General features: G+C 52.3%; 9 protein-coding genes across 9 annotated transcripts; 5 read left to right on the top strand and 4 right to left on the bottom strand.

Moving 5' to 3' along the window:
• Nucleotides 1–656: 656 nt before the first annotated feature.
• N0V89_009796 (uncharacterized protein) lies at nucleotides 657–1180 on the top strand (the record flags this gene model as incomplete). Its single annotated transcript, XM_056218545.1, has 2 exons — nucleotides 657–804; nucleotides 861–1180. 2 exons carry the CDS (start codon nucleotides 657–659, stop codon nucleotides 1178–1180), a joined length of 468 nt encoding a protein of 155 aa, XP_056067810.1.
• Nucleotides 1181–1495: 315 nt separating this feature from the next.
• On the bottom strand, nucleotides 1496–2098 carry N0V89_009795 (uncharacterized protein; the record flags this gene model as incomplete). The annotated part of the gene is made up of 4 exons (XM_056218544.1): nucleotides 1496–1609; nucleotides 1663–1729; nucleotides 1779–1919; nucleotides 1968–2098. The coding sequence occupies 4 exons, from the start codon at nucleotides 2096–2098 to the stop codon at nucleotides 1496–1498; spliced, it is 453 nt and encodes a 150-aa protein (XP_056067809.1).
• Nucleotides 2099–2535: 437 nt separating this feature from the next.
• On the bottom strand, nucleotides 2536–2945 carry MDM35 (Mitochondrial distribution and morphology protein 35; the record flags this gene model as incomplete). The annotated part of the gene is made up of 3 exons (XM_056218543.1): nucleotides 2536–2765; nucleotides 2817–2854; nucleotides 2905–2945. The coding sequence occupies 3 exons, from the start codon at nucleotides 2943–2945 to the stop codon at nucleotides 2536–2538; spliced, it is 309 nt and encodes a 102-aa protein (XP_056067808.1).
• Nucleotides 2946–3203: 258 nt separating this feature from the next.
• RRP6 (exosome nuclease subunit) lies at nucleotides 3204–5720 on the top strand (the record flags this gene model as incomplete). Its single annotated transcript, XM_056218542.1, has 3 exons — nucleotides 3204–3557; nucleotides 3605–3810; nucleotides 3857–5720. The coding sequence occupies 3 exons, from the start codon at nucleotides 3204–3206 to the stop codon at nucleotides 5718–5720; spliced, it is 2424 nt and encodes an 807-aa protein (XP_056067807.1).
• Nucleotides 5721–6773: 1053 nt separating this feature from the next.
• N0V89_009792 (uncharacterized protein) lies at nucleotides 6774–7670 on the top strand (the record flags this gene model as incomplete). The annotated part of the gene is made up of 1 exon (XM_056218541.1): nucleotides 6774–7670. The coding sequence occupies one exon, from the start codon at nucleotides 6774–6776 to the stop codon at nucleotides 7668–7670; it is 897 nt and encodes a 298-aa protein (XP_056067806.1).
• Nucleotides 7671–8003: 333 nt separating this feature from the next.
• On the bottom strand, nucleotides 8004–8593 carry N0V89_009791 (uncharacterized protein; the record flags this gene model as incomplete). The annotated part of the gene is made up of 4 exons (XM_056218540.1): nucleotides 8004–8204; nucleotides 8242–8281; nucleotides 8338–8352; nucleotides 8412–8593. The coding sequence occupies 4 exons, from the start codon at nucleotides 8591–8593 to the stop codon at nucleotides 8004–8006; spliced, it is 438 nt and encodes a 145-aa protein (XP_056067805.1).
• A 504-nt stretch (nucleotides 8594–9097) lies between these two features.
• Nucleotides 9098–15895, top strand: POL2 (DNA polymerase epsilon catalytic subunit; the record flags this gene model as incomplete). The annotated part of the gene is made up of 3 exons (XM_056218539.1): nucleotides 9098–9708; nucleotides 9759–9898; nucleotides 9948–15895. The coding sequence occupies 3 exons, from the start codon at nucleotides 9098–9100 to the stop codon at nucleotides 15893–15895; spliced, it is 6699 nt and encodes a 2232-aa protein (XP_056067804.1).
• A 3072-nt stretch (nucleotides 15896–18967) lies between these two features.
• Nucleotides 18968–19513, bottom strand: N0V89_009789 (uncharacterized protein; the record flags this gene model as incomplete). The annotated part of the gene is made up of 3 exons (XM_056218538.1): nucleotides 18968–19350; nucleotides 19399–19427; nucleotides 19485–19513. The coding sequence occupies 3 exons, from the start codon at nucleotides 19511–19513 to the stop codon at nucleotides 18968–18970; spliced, it is 441 nt and encodes a 146-aa protein (XP_056067803.1).
• A 948-nt stretch (nucleotides 19514–20461) lies between these two features.
• N0V89_009788 (uncharacterized protein) lies at nucleotides 20462–21860 on the top strand (the record flags this gene model as incomplete). Its single annotated transcript, XM_056218537.1, has 2 exons — nucleotides 20462–20632; nucleotides 20685–21860. The coding sequence occupies 2 exons, from the start codon at nucleotides 20462–20464 to the stop codon at nucleotides 21858–21860; spliced, it is 1347 nt and encodes a 448-aa protein (XP_056067802.1).
• Nucleotides 21861–22702: the final 842 nt, after the last annotated feature.

Here is a 22702-nt window from a genome sequence, read left to right as displayed (position 1 = left end):
ATCTATGGCAGATAGCAAACGTCCTATTACGCCTCGGCAAGGCTTTTGCCTTTTTCCGCAACAGCAAGCGGGCGTCAAAGCGGGCCAAAAGGCGCTGGGAAGCCTTCGCACCCAAAACGGTCAACATGCAATCGGCTTCCGCGCATGTACACGCAACGAGCCCGAAGCGGTGGCGCTACAATGCTGCACCTTGCGACTCGTAGAACGGTCTTACGTGCCACTGTGCACACTTGGCCTATGTGAACGGTCGGCGGTGCACAATGACAGCCTTGGCTGCTGGCCGCCTCGCGCGTCCTGATTGGCACGCAGTGTCCGTCGGACATTTGGCGACAAATACAGACCCTACCAAAGACTCCGACACTGCCTTCTACCGCTGTACGGCAAAGGCGACAGCTGGGCGACGGAGTCGCAACGGACTGCCGTACGCTATGGCGCCTCTGCTCCAGCACGAGAGGGCGCAGTGATATAAGAGACTGTCCCTCAGGCAGTCCGATTCTTCATCAGCACACACATCATCGGCCTCGGCTTCCTTTTCTACAGTTCTTTGCTCTCTACAGCTTCATCAGCAGTAATTCTTACCGTCACTCCTTAATCACAGTCTCTTACTACATCGCATTCCAGTCCATTCTACATATTACTTCAGACTTCTTCTTAACATGCGCTCCTACGCCATCGTCGCTCTCTCCGCCCTCGTGGCCTCCGCTGCCGCCCTTGGCAAGGCAGTCGTCAAGAACAACGGCGAAGATACCATCTACGTGTGGTCAGTCGGTGCCGAGATCAGCGAGAAGCAGACCGTGGAGCCTGGTACGCCCTCGTTCTCATTCAGCCCCCACCGCTCCCAGCACTGACATACCCAACAGGCAAATCCTGGTCCGAGAAGCTCCACACAGACCCCACCACCGGCGGCATCGCCATCAAGATCACTACTAAGGACGAGGGTATCTTCAACGGCGCACCGCAGCAAATCTTCGCATACAACCTCGTCGACGATGCGGTATGGTATGACCTCAGCACCGTGGATGGAAATCCCTTCGAGGGCCAGCACATCACTGTTACCAACCGCCGCAACCCGACCATTGACTGGCCTGAGGGCACCAACCCCGGCGGCGAGTTCAGCCAGATCAAGGCTGGCGACAGGGAGAAGGATGTTATCTTCCTTGTTGGTGCGGGAGAGTCGTAGGACAGTAATGGTGGAGAGATGATACCCTTTCTTTGGTCACTACGCCCGTTCTTTGATTTAGCTTCGCATGGTTAGGGTGTTGGTCTATTCGTGTATATCTACTTTTTAGGCATCTACTTTTTAGCAAGCATTAGAGAAACTTGATCATCAGCATCAACGCACAATAAAAACTGCATATCGAACTCTGATCAACGCTTCCAAGAAGCCGTGAGGGACAGGTCGCAAGGCTAGTGACGTCTTAAATGGAGCCAACCTCTACGAATACGACATCTGGAGTCTAGAAACCTCTCACCGGTACAGTCCACCATCGTTGAATTACATGAAGTAATCCTTGACAGTATAAAACAGGTACGCCGTCATCGTCACCAATGATGCCTGCGTACCGTAGTACCCAATAATCCTGCCGACTCCTTTACTCTTCGGTCGCATCTAAGCCCCTCATTAGCAAGAGCTCTTGCACTCGTTCGCGATCATGTACTTACCAATCCAAATTCAACATGAGAGATACGGAAAGCCAACATAGCGCCAAGGAAGTAGTTGATGTATTTCCTACAATTTGATGAGGTATTGCCGAAAATATTTTATGGAGAAGAGTTACCGTTCGGCTCCATTGAGTTCCGCCAATGCAGCGATGATTAGCGTGAGCGGAATGTTCTCGTTGAAGTTCTGCTGCGCGCGAGTGCACACGTATAATGGATCTTCGTTGCCCTTGGACGCATCTATCTTATCTCCGAAATACCTTCCTTCGAATTAGCTGGACCGTTCAGTATTCTATAGATCAACATACGTCGCGGTAGTCAAGCGGTGATATACGATTCGGTTTTGGAGGAACAGGTAGTACGCCGCGAAGGGAACGGTCCATGATGCCGTTGCCGGGGTCAAGTTAAGGCCGATGCGGCTGGTCGGGAATGAAGCCATTGTTGCTGTTCGTGAACAATTGAGATTGAGAAGGTGTGAAGTGCAACGGTAGAAGAAGGGATGGCAGTGACGAATGAAGAAGATACATGTGGACCCTGTGAGCTAGCGTGAAACGAATCCTTCGGACTATTACCGAAATCATCCGCACCTCGTTCAGACTGGGATTGCTGAATAGGGCGAGTGAAGTTCCTAGCCATTCTGGAGCTGCAAACACAATTGCATGTGCGAACACTAGGGCCTTCGCCTGCCTTCCTATGCTTCTATAATATAGGCACCTTTCGAAATGCTGTGTTCCGCTTTGGAAGAAGCAAACGCGTTGCCGATGAGGGAGCTGCTAACCATAACCATGCGATATATTACACCCGGATGCGAACGCCGTGTACTCCCAAGGTTCTTCTGTTGGTGCTTATCGTTTCTGGCATCGTAAGTTATGAACTCTACGAAGGTGAAGATGGTACACTAACAGGCTTCATGTGCTCCGCATCGTTCTCCCGGTTGTCTTCTCGTGCTTCTTTGACCATCTTGTCGATCCCCCTCTCTTTCAATACTTTCTGATGGTGATGAGTAGGGCGGACTAGTGAAATGGGTTCACGTACCGAGAGACACTTCTCATATTGCTTGAAGAGTGGGTCACACTCATCCGTAGTAGCGGTGCCTCGGAGAAATTCTGGGAATGTCAACCAAGTGTGATGACCATTAACGTACTAAGGGAGCTTACTCTCACTGTACCATTTCAGGAAGCAGTTATCGTACCGCCTGTAAGCCATTAGTTATCTCATCTAGCCTCGATGTCACATAACACATACTCTTTCACTTCATTGCACTCTGGTGCCAGTGAGGCCGACATTCTGCTGATCTGCTTTGAGGCAGGAGGAGCCTAGAAACAGCGGCGTGAGCGGCAAAGTGAAGGTGCAGGCACGGGAGCTAGCTTTATCGATAAGGTCGCGCCAAGATTTCAACATCTCGAATTTCCTTTCTTCGAGCATGGATGGTGACAGACTTCCTCAGATACACGCCCTCGTTCTCAAGATATACCCCCGAGACGCCACTCAAGATCAATCGTTTGGTAGTTGCGCCATGGTAGTCGACCGCAGGTAGCGCCACCATGGACTTCAAAACTACCCAGGAACGGATTACCAAAGCGCTCATTGCAACCACGCGCGCTGCAACGCGTATCAACGGTGCCGACGTACCTTTCCAGCGCTCGCTAAATCCTGCGGCGGGTGTATCCCTTGACGGCCAAAATGCGCGGCTTCTCCAGCTCGCGCGACGCCTTCTGGAAAATGCTGCAGCGGGCTCGGACGCTGTAGGTCCCGATCTACCCAATGTCGAAGCCCTCGACGAGGACGACAAGTGGAGGGGGTTTGTTGATGTCATCGATAGCTTGCTGGAGAAGGCTGACACCAGCCTGGACGAATACTCAGGCGTTGTGAAGCGCATGAGCCCCGGCGCGGAACAGGTGCGTTGTTTATATTATGTATGTTGGACCCAGGCTGACTTGCGTAGGCCGCCGCTGCTGCCGCTGTTAAGCCTCGTCCGAACATCGCCGCTGCGCCGGGAAAACATTTGCCAAAACCGCAGGTCCTGTTCGAATATGTGCCCAAGAACAACGAAATGGGCGGCTTCCGACCATTGCTCACTTCGAAACCACATGCAAAGGTCCCCTTGGAATACTGCCTGCAAACTTTCAAGGACAGCCGGAACCGGGAACAGTAAGACCAATGTATGTAGCTCACTACCAGCATTGACAGAAAGCAGGTATCCACACCCTTACCAAACCGAGATCGAAACCTACGAGTACCCCGATTCCATGTATCAGCGCATCGGACCGAAGCCTTACAAGCCTTTTGAGAGCACCACCGCAACCTTTGTCGATACCCCAGAAGCACTGGCAATTATGTTGTCTGAGCTCAAGACAGCCAAAGAAATAGCTGTCGACCTGGAACACCACGACAATCGGTCGTATATCGGCATGGTCTCGCTCATGCAGATTAGCACACGCGATAAAGACTGGATCGTTGATACGCTCAAGCCTTGGAGGCGCCAACTGGAGTGCTTAAATGAAATCTTTGCGGATCCTGACATCATCAAGGTCCTACATGGAGCTTACATGGACGTTGTCTGGCTTCAGCGAGATCTAGGCCTGTATATTGTTGGACTCTTCGACACGCACCATGCCGCTCGCTCGTTGGGGTATCCGGGAGGGAGTCTTGCATATCTTCTCGAACGATTCATCAAGTTCCAAGCACAAAAACAATATCAATTAGCGGACTGGCGAATACGACCATTGAGCAAGGAGCTCTTCGAGTACGCCCGAGCCGACACACACTTCCTTCTATACATATTCGACAACATGCGCAATGAGCTCGTCGAGAAGTCCGATTTCTCGAACTCCAAAACGAACAAGGTGCTAGAAGTTCTGACCAAATCGAAGGACACGGCGTTACAACGATACGAGCACCCCATTTACGATTCCGAGCTTGGACTAGGGTCGACAGGCTGGTATAGACTTGTTTCAAGGACACCCGTACAATTCACGCCTCAGCAGTTCGCCGTTTTCAAAGCCGTACACAAGTGGAGAGACGACGTGGCTCGAGAGGAAGACGACAGTCCCATCTTCGTCATGCCGAACCATGCTTTATTCTCGATTGCAAGAGATATGCCGAAGGATAAGGCAGCGTTGTTTACTGTCGTGGTCCATGTCTCGCCTACACTTCGCAACCGAGCGGAAGAGCTGGTCAAAATCATTCAGGAGGCGAAGGCTGATGGATTGAATGGCCCCGATCTTTACGTGACGTTACAGAGGATCGAGAACCTCCGAGAAGCGGATCGAAAGGACCGAACCCGGACTCGGATTCAGACTCACGCTCAGTCGACTCCTGCTCCACTGGTCGTTGCTCCTCCAGCCCCGGCTGTAGTCATACAAGAATCTGCCGTACCCATCCAACTCGACACTTCAGCACTGCGTGCGAATGCCTCACAGTTTTGGGGTCTCTTAACCAAAAAGCACACTACGCCACCGAAGTCTGCGCCTCTACCGGATATCTCCTTTGCACTCCCACTACCACCTCTCACCGCAGACGTCTTCGCCGACTCCAACGACACCACCAACTCGCCCGCCCCCGTTCAAGAACCCCCCAAATTCGTCGCAAAGGAAGACCGCCCCGCCGAGGACGCCCGCACTGACATCTTCGTCGTCAAGCAACTCGGCGGACGCAAACGCAAAGCCGAAGCCCTTGAAGCCGCCACATCATCCAAATCCGACCCCATGCTTGACGACGAGATCATGCTGGAAGAAAGTGACGAGACAATCCGGCGCCGCGAAAAGGCCACGCGCAAGGAAGTCCGGAGGGCGGAGAAAGAAGCTAAGCGCGCAGCGAAGCAAGCCGCCCGGGACGCCGCGCTCAACGACGATGACGAGCCTACTTTCGACTATGCGAATGCGCCTAGCGTGCTGCATGCGAATACGCCGAGTGGGGACAAGAAGAAAGATAGGAAGGGCAAGAAGGAAAAGAAGAAGGCGGCGAATTTCAATCCGTATGCGAAATTGGCGGATGTGCCGAAGGGGCTGCCGCCCAAGCAGAGGGAGAGTGCAGGACGGAGCAAGACGTTTGGGTCCTGAGGATGGAGACGAAGGAAGGTACTCTTGATGAGGCTGTTTGGTCGACTTCTGTACATAGTTCGATGAACTAGACCCTATGACATGCATCATGCTTTGATCCGAGCTGGGAAGAAGGCTCGAGGGACGTATAGGTGACCACCATTGTTTCATTATGTACCCTGCTACGTTCTAAAAACTATTTGTGCTATTGCCTGCAATTTGTCCTTTCGCCGCACTCAGTGAGAGGCAATGCAAACGCTAATACTATACCTGCTCAGGTGATTCCTCGGTGTCGTGATCCATCACGTCCTGCCCGTGGCTTCCATCTTCAAATCCAACTCAGCCGAGAAAATTTATATAGTTTTCTCTTCTCTTCACTGTGTCCATTACCGCAAAGACCACCTGATCCCACCAGCCGCCCTAAAACTCCTTCTCTTGGAGCACCTCTAGACAGGCTTTTGCCACGTCTTTCGGAGGATTGTTGAGCTTGCCGCAGAGCTGTCCATAGTGTAATGGATGTCGGAAAGTCGTGGACATGAGAGCAAGTGTCGAATACTCCAGAAAGCGGAAGTAAACAGAAGGGAACTCATTGCTGTGTGGACCTGCCTTGCGTGCAGGATGTCACTACGCCTGCCTCTAGCATCCTGCTGGCAATGCAGTGGCAGCGCGCAAAGGAGGCAAGAACCATGCCCACGTAGTTAGTTCATTTGTATACACTCGCCATCACACATAACGTATGCGTCCCATGGTAATCGAGCCGGCTCGATATGTCCCAATATTTTTTGGATTTCTATGAATAGATCCAAAAGTTCAGCCTCGCCAAAAGTTGAGCCTCGCCGGAGCATGTGCCGGAGCATTTCCCCGCCGTCGGTCATCGAGGGTCATTTCACGTGGAAGCGGACAGGGTTCCGTTCAGCCCTACGAACATGGAACATGCATTCTGCCCCACATCTAGGCGATCACCAAAATGGGGACCATGCGGCCACTTTCCCGTCAACAAACACCCGCCCACTCCACACTGACAACCAGATTACAAGTTATACGCAACGTCCTCATGTAACCGTCACAAGAAGTATGGCTCCCACCACGCTGTCCGCCTCCCACCCCTCACCCAAACGCAAGCGCGATCAGCCGCCGTCCATCCCGCTTCTAAACACCGCTCTCCGACCCGCCTCGACTCCACCCACCGGCAGCCCCACGCTCAGCGGAAGCGACAGCCCAAGAGATGGTGTCGCCGACCAACTGCGGGGCATGACCTTGACTGGCATCACCGCGATTCCCATGAATCCGCTCTCGCCGACGGACGACACAGCGCACAAGAAGCCGAAACTGGAGGTGGGGAGAGCGAATGGTGGGATATCGCTTGCCGGACAACTCAAAGGACCAAAGAACAATATCGTTCAGGCGGCAGGTGCGGAAGATACGAAAACCACCACAGCATTGAGATCTGGCGAGAGAGAGATACCAGAGACGCCTCAGGCATACACACAACCCCGCATCCTCTCAGACATTGCTGCTTTCGCACGACCCACCGCTTTCGTTTCGTCACCCATCAATACATCATCGGACAAAAAGCAAATAGCAAATCAGGGTTCTTCTGCAAATGACACCGCATCGCTACCCCGCCAACGCAAGAAGTCACCATCGCCCCCGCTTTCAACGCTCACGTGGCAGGACAGTGAAATCACCGGCCATCTTGCCGATCCCTCCAAGGACCCCGACGATGACGGGACTGGAATAAACGGCATCGGGTTCAGGCCTACACCAGCAATTGCCTATGTTCGCGCGCAGAAACGAAAACAGCAAATTCTTGACTGGAAGGCACGAGAAGCGAGGGAAGCCAGAGCTAAGAGGTCTGAGAGACGAAGAAGGGGTATTGGAGGGAGGTCCTCAAGAGAGCCGACGATCGAAAGGGAAATGCCTGCGAGTACGAAGATTGACGCTCGTCGATCTGTGAAGTTCGCCGTATGATGGATTATGACGGATGTTGCTAATCATAATGTCGAGGGGGGTTCCAGTTTCACGATGTCACGATAATTTTACGATGTACGAAGGCAGCACTTGAGGGAAGCGTTCTTTGGGTACGAGTTTATCGGGTTCCGGAAGGATAGGCGCATCATGGTCCTCTCGGGCACCTGATGCGCTCTTGAGGTTTTCTTGGCACTCGTAACAGGAGGGTGGCGCTAGATCAAACGTCGAGTGGTCTTAGCATCTGCATTGCCTCGCATCGGTTTCTTATACTTGTACATCTTTTCATACACGGTTCTGTACATAGCTACCTTCGCCTCGAATCATACCACGCTCCTACCAAAACCGCACGTTCTTGTCGAACCAGTGACCCCATGATTTCCGCCTTTGCTCTTCTAATCGCCGCGCCTCTTCCAGCTTGTCTTGTTCTTCGCGCTGTTTTCTTCGCGCCTCCTTCTTTGCTTCGATGGTCGCGCGTTTCTTTTCCATCAGCTCCTGCGCTTGCTTCATGCCGTCCTTCTCCTTCCGCCGATAGTACTGGCACACTTGGTAGTGTACACATCCTGTCACGCACCACGCCGCTACCGCATAATTCGAACAAGTTATTACCGGTCCTGGCACACGTTAGCCCGAACCATCTCTCCACACGCACTTCAAAACATCCACGTACTTGACATCACAGCCCCTATCATATATCCAACGAACCCTGAGCTTATACCCGTCAATTGACTGTCGCGTACGCACGGCCGCTTGTAGAAGTTGAGGTAGTAGTCTGCGGGGAGGTTTCGGACCACGTCGACGTAGGAGACATTGTCATCGGCCTTCTGGCCGCCTGCTGTATGGGCAGTACCACCAGGCATTATGTTTGCGGGGGCGCGCGGAGGCGGGGGTGTGGGAGCGGAAGGTTCCCGTGTGTCGTCGGCCATTGTGGTGATGGTGTGGACGTGAGGTACTCGAGTCGGATGGTTGGATATTCTCTCCTCTATCTTTCAGTGTCTGGGTCCTCCTCTTGCAATTCAGGCGCAACGTTCGACGGCGCGTGTGAGGATATGAATCCGAATTGCAGTGTTGTAGCGATGGGTTCCCGCAGTGTGGTTCGATCCGCGTGGACTGGCATCATGGACTTTTCTGGTAGGGCTAGGGTCGCCAAGCGGCCCGCTTTTCAGCCCGGACCAAAATCAATTAAGCAGGGAAGACGCGCTGCGAACGCGAACCAACGCGTACCGTCGAGCCGACGCGCTTGCACCCGTTTGCAGCACCACGCCTCGAGCTCTGCATCAACACGACCGCGACCACTTCCGCCCCAACTCTCAACGCCAGTACTCGACCTTGGCCTTGTTCCTTCATTCCTTCATTCCACTGTTTCAATGATACCCTGATTCCATTCGCATCTGCTTTTAGTCACCTTGACCTCCCTACCCACATAAACAATGCCGCCGCGACGGCCAGGGCAGCCCTTCCGCCGAGTAGGCAAAGGCGGCAATGCCTCTTATGGCCCTCGAAAACCAAAGACAGTCGAAGCCTCCTCATTACGCAGCACAGAAGCCACTTCACAAAATGAGAAACTCGAAGCCACACGCCTCGCGAACCGCATCGATGAGTCCATGGGCTTCCCCCGCTACGAAGCCGGCAAGAAGCGCATTGGCTGGCTCTGCAACATGCACTCTACCACCATAGAAGACGAGAACGTGCCTGGGGGAAGGGCGGGCGTGGACTACTACTTCATTGGCGAGGACGGCGACACATTCAAGGCGACGCTCGAGTACGACCCGTATTTCCTGGTCGCTGTGCGCAAGGGCCGAGAGCCGGAGGTAGAAGAATGGTGTAGACGGTCGTTTGAGGGCCTTGTCAAGAGCATGAAGAAGGTAGAGAAGGAGGACTTGTCCATGCCGAATCATCTCACGGGATACAGGCGGACGTTTTTGCAGCTGAACTTCGCCAACGTTAGCGACTTGCTGGCTGTGAGGAAGGTCATGGGTCCGATCGTGGAGAAGAACAAGAAGAATGTCAATGCCATGGACACGTATGCCGAGGTGGCCAGGTTGGTGTTTCCATGTGCTGTTGAAAAGAAGAGGTGCTAATGTTCGGTAGCACAACTGCTGGCTTCGACATCTTTGACGACGATTACGATTATGATAGACGGCCTACTGCGACGATTGATGCGAGCGATTTCATTCTAGATATACGGGAATATGACGTTCCCTACCACGTACGAGTTGCTATCGACAAAGGTGCGTTATCCTGCCTTCGCAACAAAGGCACCACGCTGACACTTCCCAGATATCCGAATCGGAAAGTGGTACACAATTGAGGCGAAGCACGGCATAATATGCTTGACCTGTATAGACGACCGTTTGAAAATGGCCGATCCGGTCGTCATGGCGTACGACATAGAGACGACCAAACTCCCTCTGAAGTTCCCCGATGCAGTCATCGACCAGATCATGATGATTTCGTACATGATAGATGGCCAAGGTTTTCTTATTACCAATCGAGAGATCGTATCAGAAGATATTCAAGACTTCGATTATACGCCTAAACCGGAATATCAGGGCCCTTTCATGATCTTCAACGAACCAGACGAGAAGGCGGTCATAGAGAGATTTTTTGAGCACATCAAGGAAGCCAAGCCGACAGTCATGGTTACGTACAATGGTGACTTTTTCGATTGGCCCTTTGTTGAGGCCAGAGCGAGTGTGCTTGGTATCGACATGTACCAAGAGATTGGCTTCCGAAAAAACAGCGAGGACATCTATCAGTCTGACCACTGTGCACATATGGATGCCTTCTCGTGGGTCAGTCGAGACAGTTACTTACCGCAAGGTAGTCGTGGTCTCAAGGCGGTTACGGTGGCTAAGCTTGGTTATGATCCAGACGAGTTGGATCCTGAACTGATGACACCGTACGCAAGCGAGCGACCCCAAACACTTGCCGAATACTCCGTCTCCGACGCCGTGGCCACCTATTACTTGTACATGAAATATGTGCACCCGTTCATCTTCGCTCTATGTACTATACTTCCTCTGGGTCCCGACGACACGCTACGAAAGGGTACCGGTACCCTCTGCGAAATGCTGTTGATGGTGCAGGCTTACCAGAAGGGCATTGTTCTTCCGAACAAACATCAAGCCCCAAAGGAAGCTTTCTGGGAAGGCCATCTACTAGAATCCGAGACCTACGTTGGTGGCCACGTCGAGAGTATCGAAGCTGGTGTCTTCCGCAGCGACTTTCCGTACAATTTTGCTGTTGATCCGAAAGCCATCGACGAACTCCTCAGCGATTTGGATGCAGCGCTCAAATTTGCCGTTGAAGTCGAAGAGAAGAAAAAGATGGAGGATGTGACAAACTATGACGACGTCAAGGCTCAGATCACCGAGAAGCTGCTGCAATTGAAGAACACACCGAATCGGAACGAGCGGCCACTTATTTATCACTTGGATGTCGCATCCATGTACCCGAATATCATGACGACAAATCGACTGCAGCCGGATTCTATGATCAAGGAGTCAGATTGCGCGGCGTGCGACTTCAATCGTCCAGGAAAGACTTGCGACCGAAGGATGCCGTGGGCGTGGAGAGGCGAGTACTTGCCGGCCAAACGTGATGAATACAACATGGTCCGGAACGCGCTAGAAAACGAGAAGTTCCCCGGCCGATTTCCCAATTCACTAGCACGCACTTTCCAGGAGTTGTCACAAGACGAGCAAGCTACCTTGATCAAAAAGCGTTTACAAGAGTACAGCAAAAAGATTTATCACAAGATCCACGATGCGACGACTATCGAGCGAGAAGCCATCATCTGCCAGCGCGAGAACCCCTTCTATATCAACACCGTACGAGATTTCCGTGACCGACGATACGATTACAAGGGGAAGCAAAAAGTCTGGAAAGGCAAGACGGAGGAGTTGAAGTCTGCTGGTGCTCCTGCTTCTGAGGTCGAGGATGCGAAGAAGATGATCGTTCTCTTCGACTCCATGCAACTGGCTCACAAAGTTATCTTGAACAGTTTCTACGGTTATGTCATGCGGAAAGGTTCGCGGTGGTACTCGCTAGAGATGGCGGGTGTGACTTGTTTAACCGGTGCTCGTATCATCCAGATGGCTCGTCAGCTCGTGGAACGCATCGGACGACCGCTCGAACTAGACACTGACGGAATCTGGTGCATCCTGCCAGCCACGTTTCCGGAGAACTTCGCTTTCAAGATGAAGAACGGCAAGAAGCTCGCCATCTCGTATCCTTGTGTCATGTTGAACCACCTCGTCCACGCCAAATTCACCAATCATCAGTACGAGACGTTAACAGATGGTGAGACGTTCCGTTACGAGAAGCATAGTGATAACTCTATCTTCTTCGAAGTCGATGGTCCTTACAAGGCTATGATCTTGCCTACTTCCAAAGAAGAAGACAAGAATCTGAAGAAACGATATGCAGTCTTTAACCACGATGGTAGCTTGGCTGAGCTGAAGGGGTTTGAGGTCAAGCGACGTGGTGAGCTGAAATTGATCAAGAACTTCCAAGCTCAGCTTTTCAAGTTCTTCTTGGATGGTACTACGCTTGCGGAAACGTACGGCGCTGTCGCCAATGTCGCCAACCGGTGGCTCGACATCTTGGATACGCGTGGTGCCACTTTGGCGGACGAAGAGTTGATCGATCTAATCGTCGAAAACAAGAATATGACGAAGACACTAGAAGAATACGGCGCGCAAAAGTCAACCGCGATCACCACTGCGAAGCGACTTGCGGAGTTCCTTGGCGAGCAGATGGTCAAAGACAAGGGCTTGAATTGCAAGTACATCATCTCTGCGCGACCGAAGAACGCTCCTGTTACTGAGCGCGCCGTGCCTATCGCGATCTTCTCCGCTGAAGAATCTGTTAAGCGATACTTCCTGCGGAAGTGGTTGAAGGAGGATCCAAGCGATATGGACCCTCGAAGCATCCTTGACTGGGAATACTACCGGGAACGTCTGGCATCCGTCATTCAGAAAATCATCACTATTCCGGCAGCTCTGCAGAAAGTGCGCAATCCTTGTCCTCGTGTACCGCATCCGGATTGGCTCGACCGAAGGATACGGCAGAAGGAAGACAAATTCCAGCAAAAGAAGATGACGGACATGTTTGATAAGGCTCTCACGGACGCTGATACGAATGTACTTGGAAATCGAATCGCCGTGGACCTGGAGGACTTTGGAGGCTCTGGAAAGATATCGCCGAAATCACAAGCCAAGAGGGGCATGGTGACTAAGATGGCCACAAAGCGGAAAGAGCCTGAGCCTGCGGTGCCTGTCCAGACCGACCCATACGCCGCCCTACCGAAAGTCATGCCCTCGATCACTGAGGACTACCCAGGATGGCTCATGTATCAGAAGCAGAAGTGGAAGATCCAGCGGCAAGCACGAAAGCGCCGCCGACAGCTGTTCGGTGAGCGAACAGGTGATGCCGTTGATGGTATCGGAGGCCTTATCAGAAGCCAGAATCAAATGGTGTTCATGAGCACGTGGCAATTGGTGCAGTTACGACCGACAGCAACACCAGGCAAAGTCAAGGCTTTCGTGCTCATTGACAAGAAGATTCGTTCGCTTGATATCAACGTTCCTCGCCACCTGTACCTAAATCTTAGGGGCGAAGATCTACCCGATGTTTCAATCAGCGGATGCAGTGTCGAGAAACTCATCAACCACACCCTTCCGAATGGACATCCTTCAACACATCTCTTCAAGCTGGAGATGTCAGAGCAGACGTACGTCGATGAATCGAAGAAGATCGCTGCGCTGTTCAATCACCCCAGTGTGGAAGGTGTTTATGAGAAACAGGTACCTCTGAATGTTCGGGCGATTCTAGAGCTCGGAAACATCTGTACCTTCGACGAAACCCAAAAGGGTGTTCTGGGCAAGGGTCTTGCTGAAGGTTTTGACCTGCCAATCCTCAGAAAGGTAGCTTCAATTTCCCCTTACCTTTCAGAAGCGCCGCTCAGCTACCTTTACCTCTACCATGTTAGCAGTGGTGAACGCAACATTTACGCTTTATTCTCGACCTCAAGGAATGAGGCCCACATTATCATTCAGAACAAAGCGAAGGATTCTCAGGGCATGCCGAACATCGACCGCATCTACCGCGACGCTCTACGGAGGCGCCTGGACGAACATGGTGGCGAACAGTGGCAGAATACCATTGAATACCAAGACGATGTACATTTTCGAACGGTTTCTGTGACAACACGACGAAAGGCGCTTCTGGAAATCGGCGATGCTGTCAAGCAGATCAGGCAAGCAGACAAGGATAAGCCGTTCATCATGGTTGTACAGTCACCCAACCATGCCCTCCTCTCGCATGACATCCCTCAACTCCAGGATATACCTACCTTGCCACTACGGGCGGATGAATCAGACAAGCAGCTGCCTCAGCTGAGCTGGCAGTCGGTCGTTGCTAAGCGTCTTGTCGGGCATTATCTGGACCTTGGCTCGTGGGTTTCGCATCTTACGGAACTTGCTCGATACGGAGACGTCCCTCTCTGTAACTTGGAGTCAAATGATCCGCAATTCTTGATTGACGTTGCGTATGCCAGACGGCTGCAGAAAGAGCGTGTGATTCTCTGGTGGTCTGCGCAGCCCAAGCCGGACCACGCTGGCTACGAAAAGGACGACATCCTAGGACCTCTTGACACCGTTGATATGCCTTCGATCAATAATCCTGGCACTTACTCCTCCGTCTGTATCGACCTCAACCTCCGCCATCTCGCTATCAACACTATTCTATCGTCTTCGCTTATCAACGATCTCGAAGGCGCAGATTCATTTTCTTTCAACCCTGCGGCTCCTTCGTTCGACAGCAGCAATGACGGAACGAACGTCATCTATTCCGAGAATGCTTTCGCCACCGCGGGTATCACTGTGCTGCGAGAGATGGTGAAGGCGTGGTGGAGCGAGGCAGCCAACGGTGACTACATGGCCGATGTCATGGTACAGCATCTGGTGAGGTGGGTCAGTAGCCCAGGATCTTTCCTCTACGACCGCGCTCTTCACTACTACGTACAAATGATGAGCAAGAAGGCGCTGCAGCAGCTCATGACCGACTTCAAGCGCGTGGGCTCACACATCGTTTTCGCATCACCCACGCGCCTGCTCCTCCAAACGACCAAAGCAGAAGTCGGCAACGCCTATGCCTACGCACAGTACATCCTCAAAACCATCCAAGCAAAGCCCCTCTTCAACTTCCTCGAGCTGGAGATCAAAGAATATTGGGATTACCTTGTCTGGTACGACGAATTCAACTACGGAGGTAAAGGGTGTGAGAAGATCGTCGAAGAAGAGAACCAAACCCTCGACAACATAATGCACTGGCAGCTCGCGACTTTTCTGCCCCCAGACCTGCAGAAGGAATTCGACGCCACCATCGTCGACTTCATCGAACTGATGCACGCGCGCAAACGCCCTGGTCCTGGCCCTGACGGCAGCACTCCGCGCTTGACGCAGATCCCGCTTAAGCCTCTCACGGTGGATCCAAACGAAATGACACACATTCTCCCCAAGACCTTCACCAAGCCGCTCTTCAAGCAGATCTCTACGTGGCTGCGTCGCCAGCACGCCGAGATGCGCGTCGCAGACCTTGCGGACAGCTGGGCTTTCCCGAGGTTGCCAGGCAGCCATCTCAACCTTTCCAATCCCGTGCTGCAGCTTGTAAAAAGCATCATGCAAGTCCTCAGCTTAGACCGGAGTATCACGCTCGAAGTGCGCCTGTTACGCAAAGAACTCCTTGCGCTCTTCGAAATCCGCGAGTTCAGCGCCGATGCCGCGTTTCAGAATCCCAGCGCGAGTCTGATGCTACGGGGTGTTATTTGCGAGGAGTGCACTGCGGAACGCGATATCGATCTTTGCCGCGATGCCTCCCTTCTCCCCACTTCTACTAACTCATCGACCATTGTCCTGCCCAAGTGGAATTGCGAAGCCTGCGCCACACCCTACGACCTCCTTCGCATCGAGGAACAGCTCGTCTCCGATGTACAGCGCCTGCTGCTCGAATGGTCGGTGCAGGATCTCAAGTGTGGGAAGTGTAAGAGGTTGCGCTCTAACGAGTTCATGGAACATTGTGCTTGCGCAGGGGAGTGGGTTGCCACGAAGGATAGAGCAGACGTAAAAAGGAGACTGAATGTATATTGGGGTGTCGGGGAGTTTTTCGGATTGAGGATGTTAGAGGGGTTGTGGGGAGTGTTTGGGGATTTTAGGTATGGTTGACGGGGTAAAGGAGCGGTAGAGGGTGTTCTTTCATGTTGTGACATTAAAGGAAGAAGCATTTTTTGGGCGTTCTGGGGCTTAAGATGACTTAGGCATGGTTGTGAGGGGTTTTGAGCTACGGGTCTAAGGTGGACCATATGCGTAAGGTGATGTTTGTGGTGCTTTACAAGCGAGCATAGCTCGATGTTTTACGATATCAATGCAGTCTTCCCCATTTTGCATCTCAAGCTACAAGCGACTTACTTGACAACGCTCTGTTCTTGAAGCATGCGAGCTCAATGAAATACGTGCGTCTCGATGGACTAATTTCAAGCGCGAGAGATTGTCCGTGTTGATTATTCTGGCAGAGGTGAGGTCAAGACGGAGGTTCTATGCTCCAGGTGTCTTCTCAGCAAGCACTAGCGTGGGTCATGGCCTAGGAGAAGCTCATGTTCCCGCGTACATGCATCTATACATGTACATGCAACCTGTATGCACGTAGCAAGATAGGTGATATGTCAAAGAACATACAAGAGAAGGTTCTAGGTGCACAGAGCGATTTACCATGAAGCCTTTCTATGCGCACTAGATTGTCCTCTTAGCAGTATAGTTTGTGTCAACAACGTAGCCAGATCGTCCGATTACTACAGGTGTTGTCTACCGGCATTTGCTGCATGCTGCTTTAGATATCGTCCACGAGAAGACTTCGGTTAATATCCTCACGCTAGAAAGATCCTTGACAGAGACAAAACCACACTCCGCGTGCTGTGTGACTGGAGCCGCACAATACATCCGCGGAACGGCTTTGGACAAGTGTCAAAGCCGTGCTTGTGGCGTTGGTGAGGGTGGGGTTCTGCAATTTTCGCGCCACCGAAGGATGCCTGGTAATAGGTTCCGTGGAACAAATTCCATCTGTTAGCCATTGATGACTCATGATCGAACTCTAAGGCACTACAGGTATTCCATTTTTCGGTGAAGAATGAAGGTGCTGTCCATTTTGAGGAAACCCCGAGAGCCTCGATGAGCCTGTAACACGGTCTGTTCAGCAGGGCTTTGCCTTCCAACACTGTGCAACTCATGACTCAAGCTTGTATCCCGCCAGATGCCAAGCCTTGAATTATGCCGAAGCCAATCAGTGCTGATGACGAGATTTCGATGTAAAAGACTGTCATCACCGACCAACTTGATTGGCGAAGTTTGCAAGGTGGTAGGAATCACCACGGCACGAAAAGAAGGCTGGACGCTGTGTGGTTGCGGTACGACACACCGAGATACATTCGGCTCAGGGATCCGATTATGCAAGCGAGACCTGAGTCGCGCGTAGTGTCCGACCCACTAAAATGTAACATAGTAGTGTGATGTCAGGCTCGTGCTGCTTCGCTTGGAAGGAGATTCTTATCATACTGCTTATCATAGTTATCAAGTCCAGTTTCAGGTCCGAAGTCGTATCCAGATGTCAATTTTCGTTGAGCCCTGTAGATGTAGATTAGGAAAGCTCTTCTGTTTGGATCCATTTGGATCCGTTATGATACCTCGGACACACCTGGAAAACGAGTTCCTGCTATTATTGATTAGTTGAAATTGTGATCCCTAGATTGACCCAGTTTCTTGCCTATTGTTGTCTGACTCAAAACAAAAATCTCAACATGATGTTGCTCCTCTTTCATAACCTTTGAAGCTGGACATATCAATTGTTAAATGGGGTATCGTGTAGTTGTGTATATCGTGACATGTTCGCAAATCCATCACCATGATTCCATTCCCCATTCCTGTGTGAGCGCGTTAACAATCCACTCGGTCGGCCAGCGTTGGTTGCCTTCGAGATTGGCAAGTATTTCTAGCACTTTTGTTCTTTCTGCTTGGTCGGACAGCAGCGGGCCCCAAATGAAGATGGTATGGCAAAAAGTGATGAGATTTGTGACATTTTCGAGCGAGCTCATGCAGGAGCCACATATTGCTCGGGCGTGCTCTAGAATTTTCTTCTGATATAATTAACAAACGTAGGTCGTCACTTGGAGATAGGTGAACGTACGTCTGTCTCCGAGGGTTTGTGTCCTGCGAAGCGCATTGCAAATTTCGGACCGGGCTTATAGGTTAGCAGGAGGATACAAGAGAAATTGTAATAACTAAAGGCCACGGCTGAGAGTAGTTAGTCTTGATCCAAGAAGTTGTTCGCAAGACATACCATGCCAGTCGGCGATAAAGTATATCTCAGGGAAAACGCTGTCGCCATGAGGACCGCTCCAGATTGGATCGAAGCTATGCGGACGACTTGCCTCCCAGCTTTCGATATCATTCCAAAGACCTTGCCATTGTTGCAATCTCAGAGCAGGTTCTACTGTCGTGTATCTATCGAAGCTGAAATTCGCAACACGAGCACAATTCCACGTCGCCTGGTTCGCCCATGCTGTCTCTATTTCTATACTGGCCAAATGGTGGTGATCGTTCATCGAGGGTGGCGAGGGATGCAGCTGTAACGTAAAGTCTACGTTTGGAGGTGACTGGGTGATGGTGGCATTGTACAAGCACTGGCGGACGTAGACAAAGAAGGCTGCCTCGCGAAGAGTAGGGGTTGATGGATCAACCGATTTGTTCTGCGACGAACGCAGAATGGCCGAAGTACCGGCCAGATGTTGTTCCTGATCGGCACCTGAGCTGGAGGGTACATTAAGTTGTTCGAAGAAACGTAGAATGACAATGGCACAAAGCAAGTCGTCATCGTGTAGAGCCGTATTGAGGTTGAGTCGTTCGATGACAAGAGCAAGGCAGGCTTGATATGCCTCTTCCGCAGTGGCATCGTCTCGCAGATGTCGTGCGGCGAAACACACGACAGCATGGAGCAATATCGAACAGCGGCCGACTTGCTCCGGCACGCGTAATGTAAATTGACGTGCGGGGTCCGTTCCGTCTAACCATCTGCCTAAATCTTGTGCCTGTGAGTCGAAGATCAATGGAGGGTGGCCTATTGCCTTACATTCAACGTAATGATGGACAAGCTTTGCATCACGACGAGTGACTGACACACAATATCTGCTTATCCTCAGTATCTGCACGAAACGTTTCCATGGATGTGAAGGATGAAACCTTCAAAGCTTACTTTGGTAATGCTGTGGAAAAGGCTGCCGGCACTGCAACGCCTCCGCTGGCCTGCGTGCTTGCAGGTGAATTCACCTGCGATAGGAACGGGGAAGTAGACGGCTGCTGAAAACCTTCGGTAGCCCTGCCGGAAGGACGCACGTGTGTGGTGGTGTTTTGGCCGGTAGTAGCAGTCCTCTGGCTTCTCTGACGTCGACTGGGCGCTAAGGCCACATGCTCATCATCCCCATCAGCATCCACCTCTTCTGTTTCGGTCTGCGCTGTTGCACTCGACGAGCCTGTGTCTGGGTGATAGCCCTGAAACTTGGTCTGCGGCGTCGCCCATTGACAGTCGCGGTTTTTCTTTGCGCAATTTCCACAGACTGGTTTGACCTCGTCGCCTGTTCCTGGTCAGCAGAGACGGGTCCAAGGGCATTGCTGTTGCTCACATTTGACGCGACGTTGACGGCAGGTCGAACTTTGACTACTCCTCAGCAAGCCGGTCTACGGTGATGGACTCGAAGCGGGCGCTCACCAACCGCTTTTGGAGCGGTATTTGCCCATTCGGCACGGAACTTGAAGCAGCCCCAGCAACGCAAGGTCTAGGTGTTCATCGAGCGCACATTGCAGAAGGTCGAGTCGATACCGCGACGCACGGGGACGGTCGATACGATGGAGAGCTCACTCATGCCGTGGAGCGATGATGTATTGGTCACGCAGGCGCTCCATGTCCAATCTGAGTCGACGTGGGAGTTCGGTGAAGTGCCCCGTCACCCCTCCATGGTGCGTCATGGGCTTGGGTCGAGAGGAGAGTCACGGAAGTTTGAGCCGGCCAAGTCAGGGGAAGGAAGGGGAGCTCTCGGGCCGGAATGGGATGGCCCAGGGTGATCGCCTGCCCAACCCTCGGTGCAGGCACAGGCTCACGGCTCGGCCCTTCCAGCCGTCCAATTATAGCGTATGCATCCAATTGAAACAGATATCCGCATGGTCGGTACCCAGGTCCACTGTTCGCAGCCTGCGTCCACCAGGCCTCCGCTGACGAGATTCAGGGACACGCAATGCCTGACCGCGCTCGACTTGGACGCCCTCCCCACTCAGCTACCCCCGAGCATACCGAGGCTCCATAGTACCTGGCAGCCAGCAACCGGACGCAATGCACTAAAAGCAAAATTTTTGTGTCGTCACTGGCACGGGCTAGCCTGATACAGAAGATCGAATCGAGGTTCCGCGCCCCCAGACACTGTGCATCACACGTGGCTACTGCTTCCACTGACCGGGCTTCGTAGCGAAGAGGAGCTGTGACATACGCCATGACCTGTGTACATCCTGTGTAAGCCTTTCTTCTGCACCTCCTCTGCCTGCTCCCGATTGGTTCGAGTATTTGACCTGTACATCTAGCCGCCATGCTCCTCTCTCAGTCCACGACCGCTCTGAACTTGATGTATGGCTCCTGTAACAACGCAAACCACCCTGATCCGGAAAGACTCAGCAACGGCGCAGCCTCTCGTGGAGATGGTTGCGTCGGAGAAAGGCCCGAAACCTCAAACTAAGCACAACGATAATCCATTGGACATCACCGTGCTAGGTTTATGCTCTGGGGCGGCCTTGGACGGAGTGTCCTGCGCTCTCCTTCGCTTCAGACAGAAGAGCCCTAATGAACCCCTCCGCATGTCCATGCTTAAGGTATCGTCTTGTCGCTACGAATTGGGAAGTCACAATCTGACAACGACATCAGTACGAAGAAACCAATGTACCTCTCCGATTACGAACGCAGATCCTTAACCTGCTTCGAGACCATCCAAACAATCCCCAGGCCATGGTACGCGTGCACAGCATGCTCGGCTACATGTACTCGACCACAGTCAAGTGCTTCCTCAGCAACAACGGCATATCTGAAGAAGCAATCCACCTGATAGCGTCACGAGCTGACTGTATCTCTCCATCTGTAACACCTCCGCTGCCTGTCTCCGTGACGATTGACGAAACCGAACCGGTCTTGAAGAGTTGGACCGCTGTGGTCGCTGCAGAAACAAATATAACGACGGCATCAAACCTGCCAGTAACACCAAGACCAGTCAACAAACACGACCCGACTGCGGAATCTCCAGTAGAGAGTCTCTTGCTTCAACATCCCACAAAGTTTCGCGTCTGCGTAACCATCAATGAGCTGCTCAGCATAACCATGATCCCACCAGCCGATGGCAACCCCAGAACCAAACCACCTAGCTCCGTGTGCGGTCCGGGCACCATGTTCATAGACTACACGATGCGCTACGCAACGTCGAACCGCGTCCAGAATGACTACGACGGCACTTACGCTTCCAAAGGCATCGTCAACCATGCCGTTGTCGACCGCGTACTCAAAGCCAACGATTACTCGGCACGCGTGCCCCCTCTCCAGATCGCCACCGAGATGTTTGGCCACCACGAAGCGCAGGACGTCATCGACGAGTGTCTGTTTCTCGGTATGACGGACCACGACACCATCGCCACCATCACACGTATCACCGCGGAGAATATCGTGCTTCAGTACCGCAGACTCGTTGCTGCGTACTGTCCGCCGGACCAGAACATCGATGAGATCTTCATTTGCGGTCGTGGTGCGCGCAACACGGACATTGTCGACTACATGGAAGAGGTGCTACCCACGGAAGTCATCACGAGACCGCTCGACGACATTGGCATACCCGGAGATGCGAAAGAGGCGGTATGTTGCGCGCAGCTGGGGTTGGAAACCATCTTGAAGTATGCAGCGAACGAGGATGGTCCGTTTGAGCGAAGCCATCAGAATCCTATCATGGGCGCCGTTGCAAAGGGGAAACACTGGGATGAAGTGAAGAAGCAGATCATGATGTTCAGCAATGGGGAAGAAGTGCCTGCTGTACAGCGCGTTGTGGTGGAGAAGAAGTGAGCTACAAGCACGGGTTCCTTGGATGGTTCCCAATGCACTTGGGGGACGCAAGATGTCGATGAGAATTGGGCGACAAGGCTGTTTCTAGTTCGACGTACTAGTCTTGTTAGAACTCTCATGTCAACTATGAAACATAGAGCCTTGACTTCTGTCATTCCCACCCGTTTTCGAGGACCCCTCGTTCAACACCCACGCCCACACTCACGTCCCACTTGATAGCGTTCAAATGTTTTCGCGCAGCTGCAGGGACCACAACGGCGGCCTTTACCGCATTCGGCTTGCATTGCCACGGCGTCATTGGTCTCGGCGATTTGCGCCGTCGCACTAACTTGCATGCGATCCTCAACGGATGCGTCCTCCGGACCCACTTACACTTGTCGTCCGGAGTGGCACAGCATCGGTTCCCGCCTTTCGAAACCCTGCTGATCCGTCCCTCAGCCTGATTTACGTCAGACGTGCCACAGGATCGGGTCAAAGAAAACAAGGCGGGAGGACTTGGGGGCGGCAAATGTGAGGCATGACTGACCGCATCGTTGTATACATCGAAACATCCATGACCTCCTGTTTTGACCGAGCTTCGGCTCATTCTGAAAGAACGCTGTGTCGACACTAGAACCTCAGATTACACATTACATTACAGTCCTGAAGCTCCCATGTTTTCTCCCACTCTGCTATCTGCTTACTAACACAGGAAACCATGCTCAGATGAGTTCTTGAACAGCACAACTGCCCATCATTTCACCGTCACCCCTCTCCTCTTGCCACTGCAGAAACTGTACAGCCTAACCATGAAGCATCATCCCACCTTATCGAAGCTGCACATCCCAAGCCACATCTCAAAC

Source organism: Didymosphaeria variabile, assembly GCF_027946475.1.
Source record: "Didymosphaeria variabile strain IMI 356815 chromosome Unknown scaffold_7, whole genome shotgun sequence".
NCBI lineage: Eukaryota > Fungi > Ascomycota > Dothideomycetes > Pleosporales > Didymosphaeriaceae > Didymosphaeria > Didymosphaeria variabile.
This window is presented reverse-complemented; position numbering and strand designations above follow the sequence as displayed.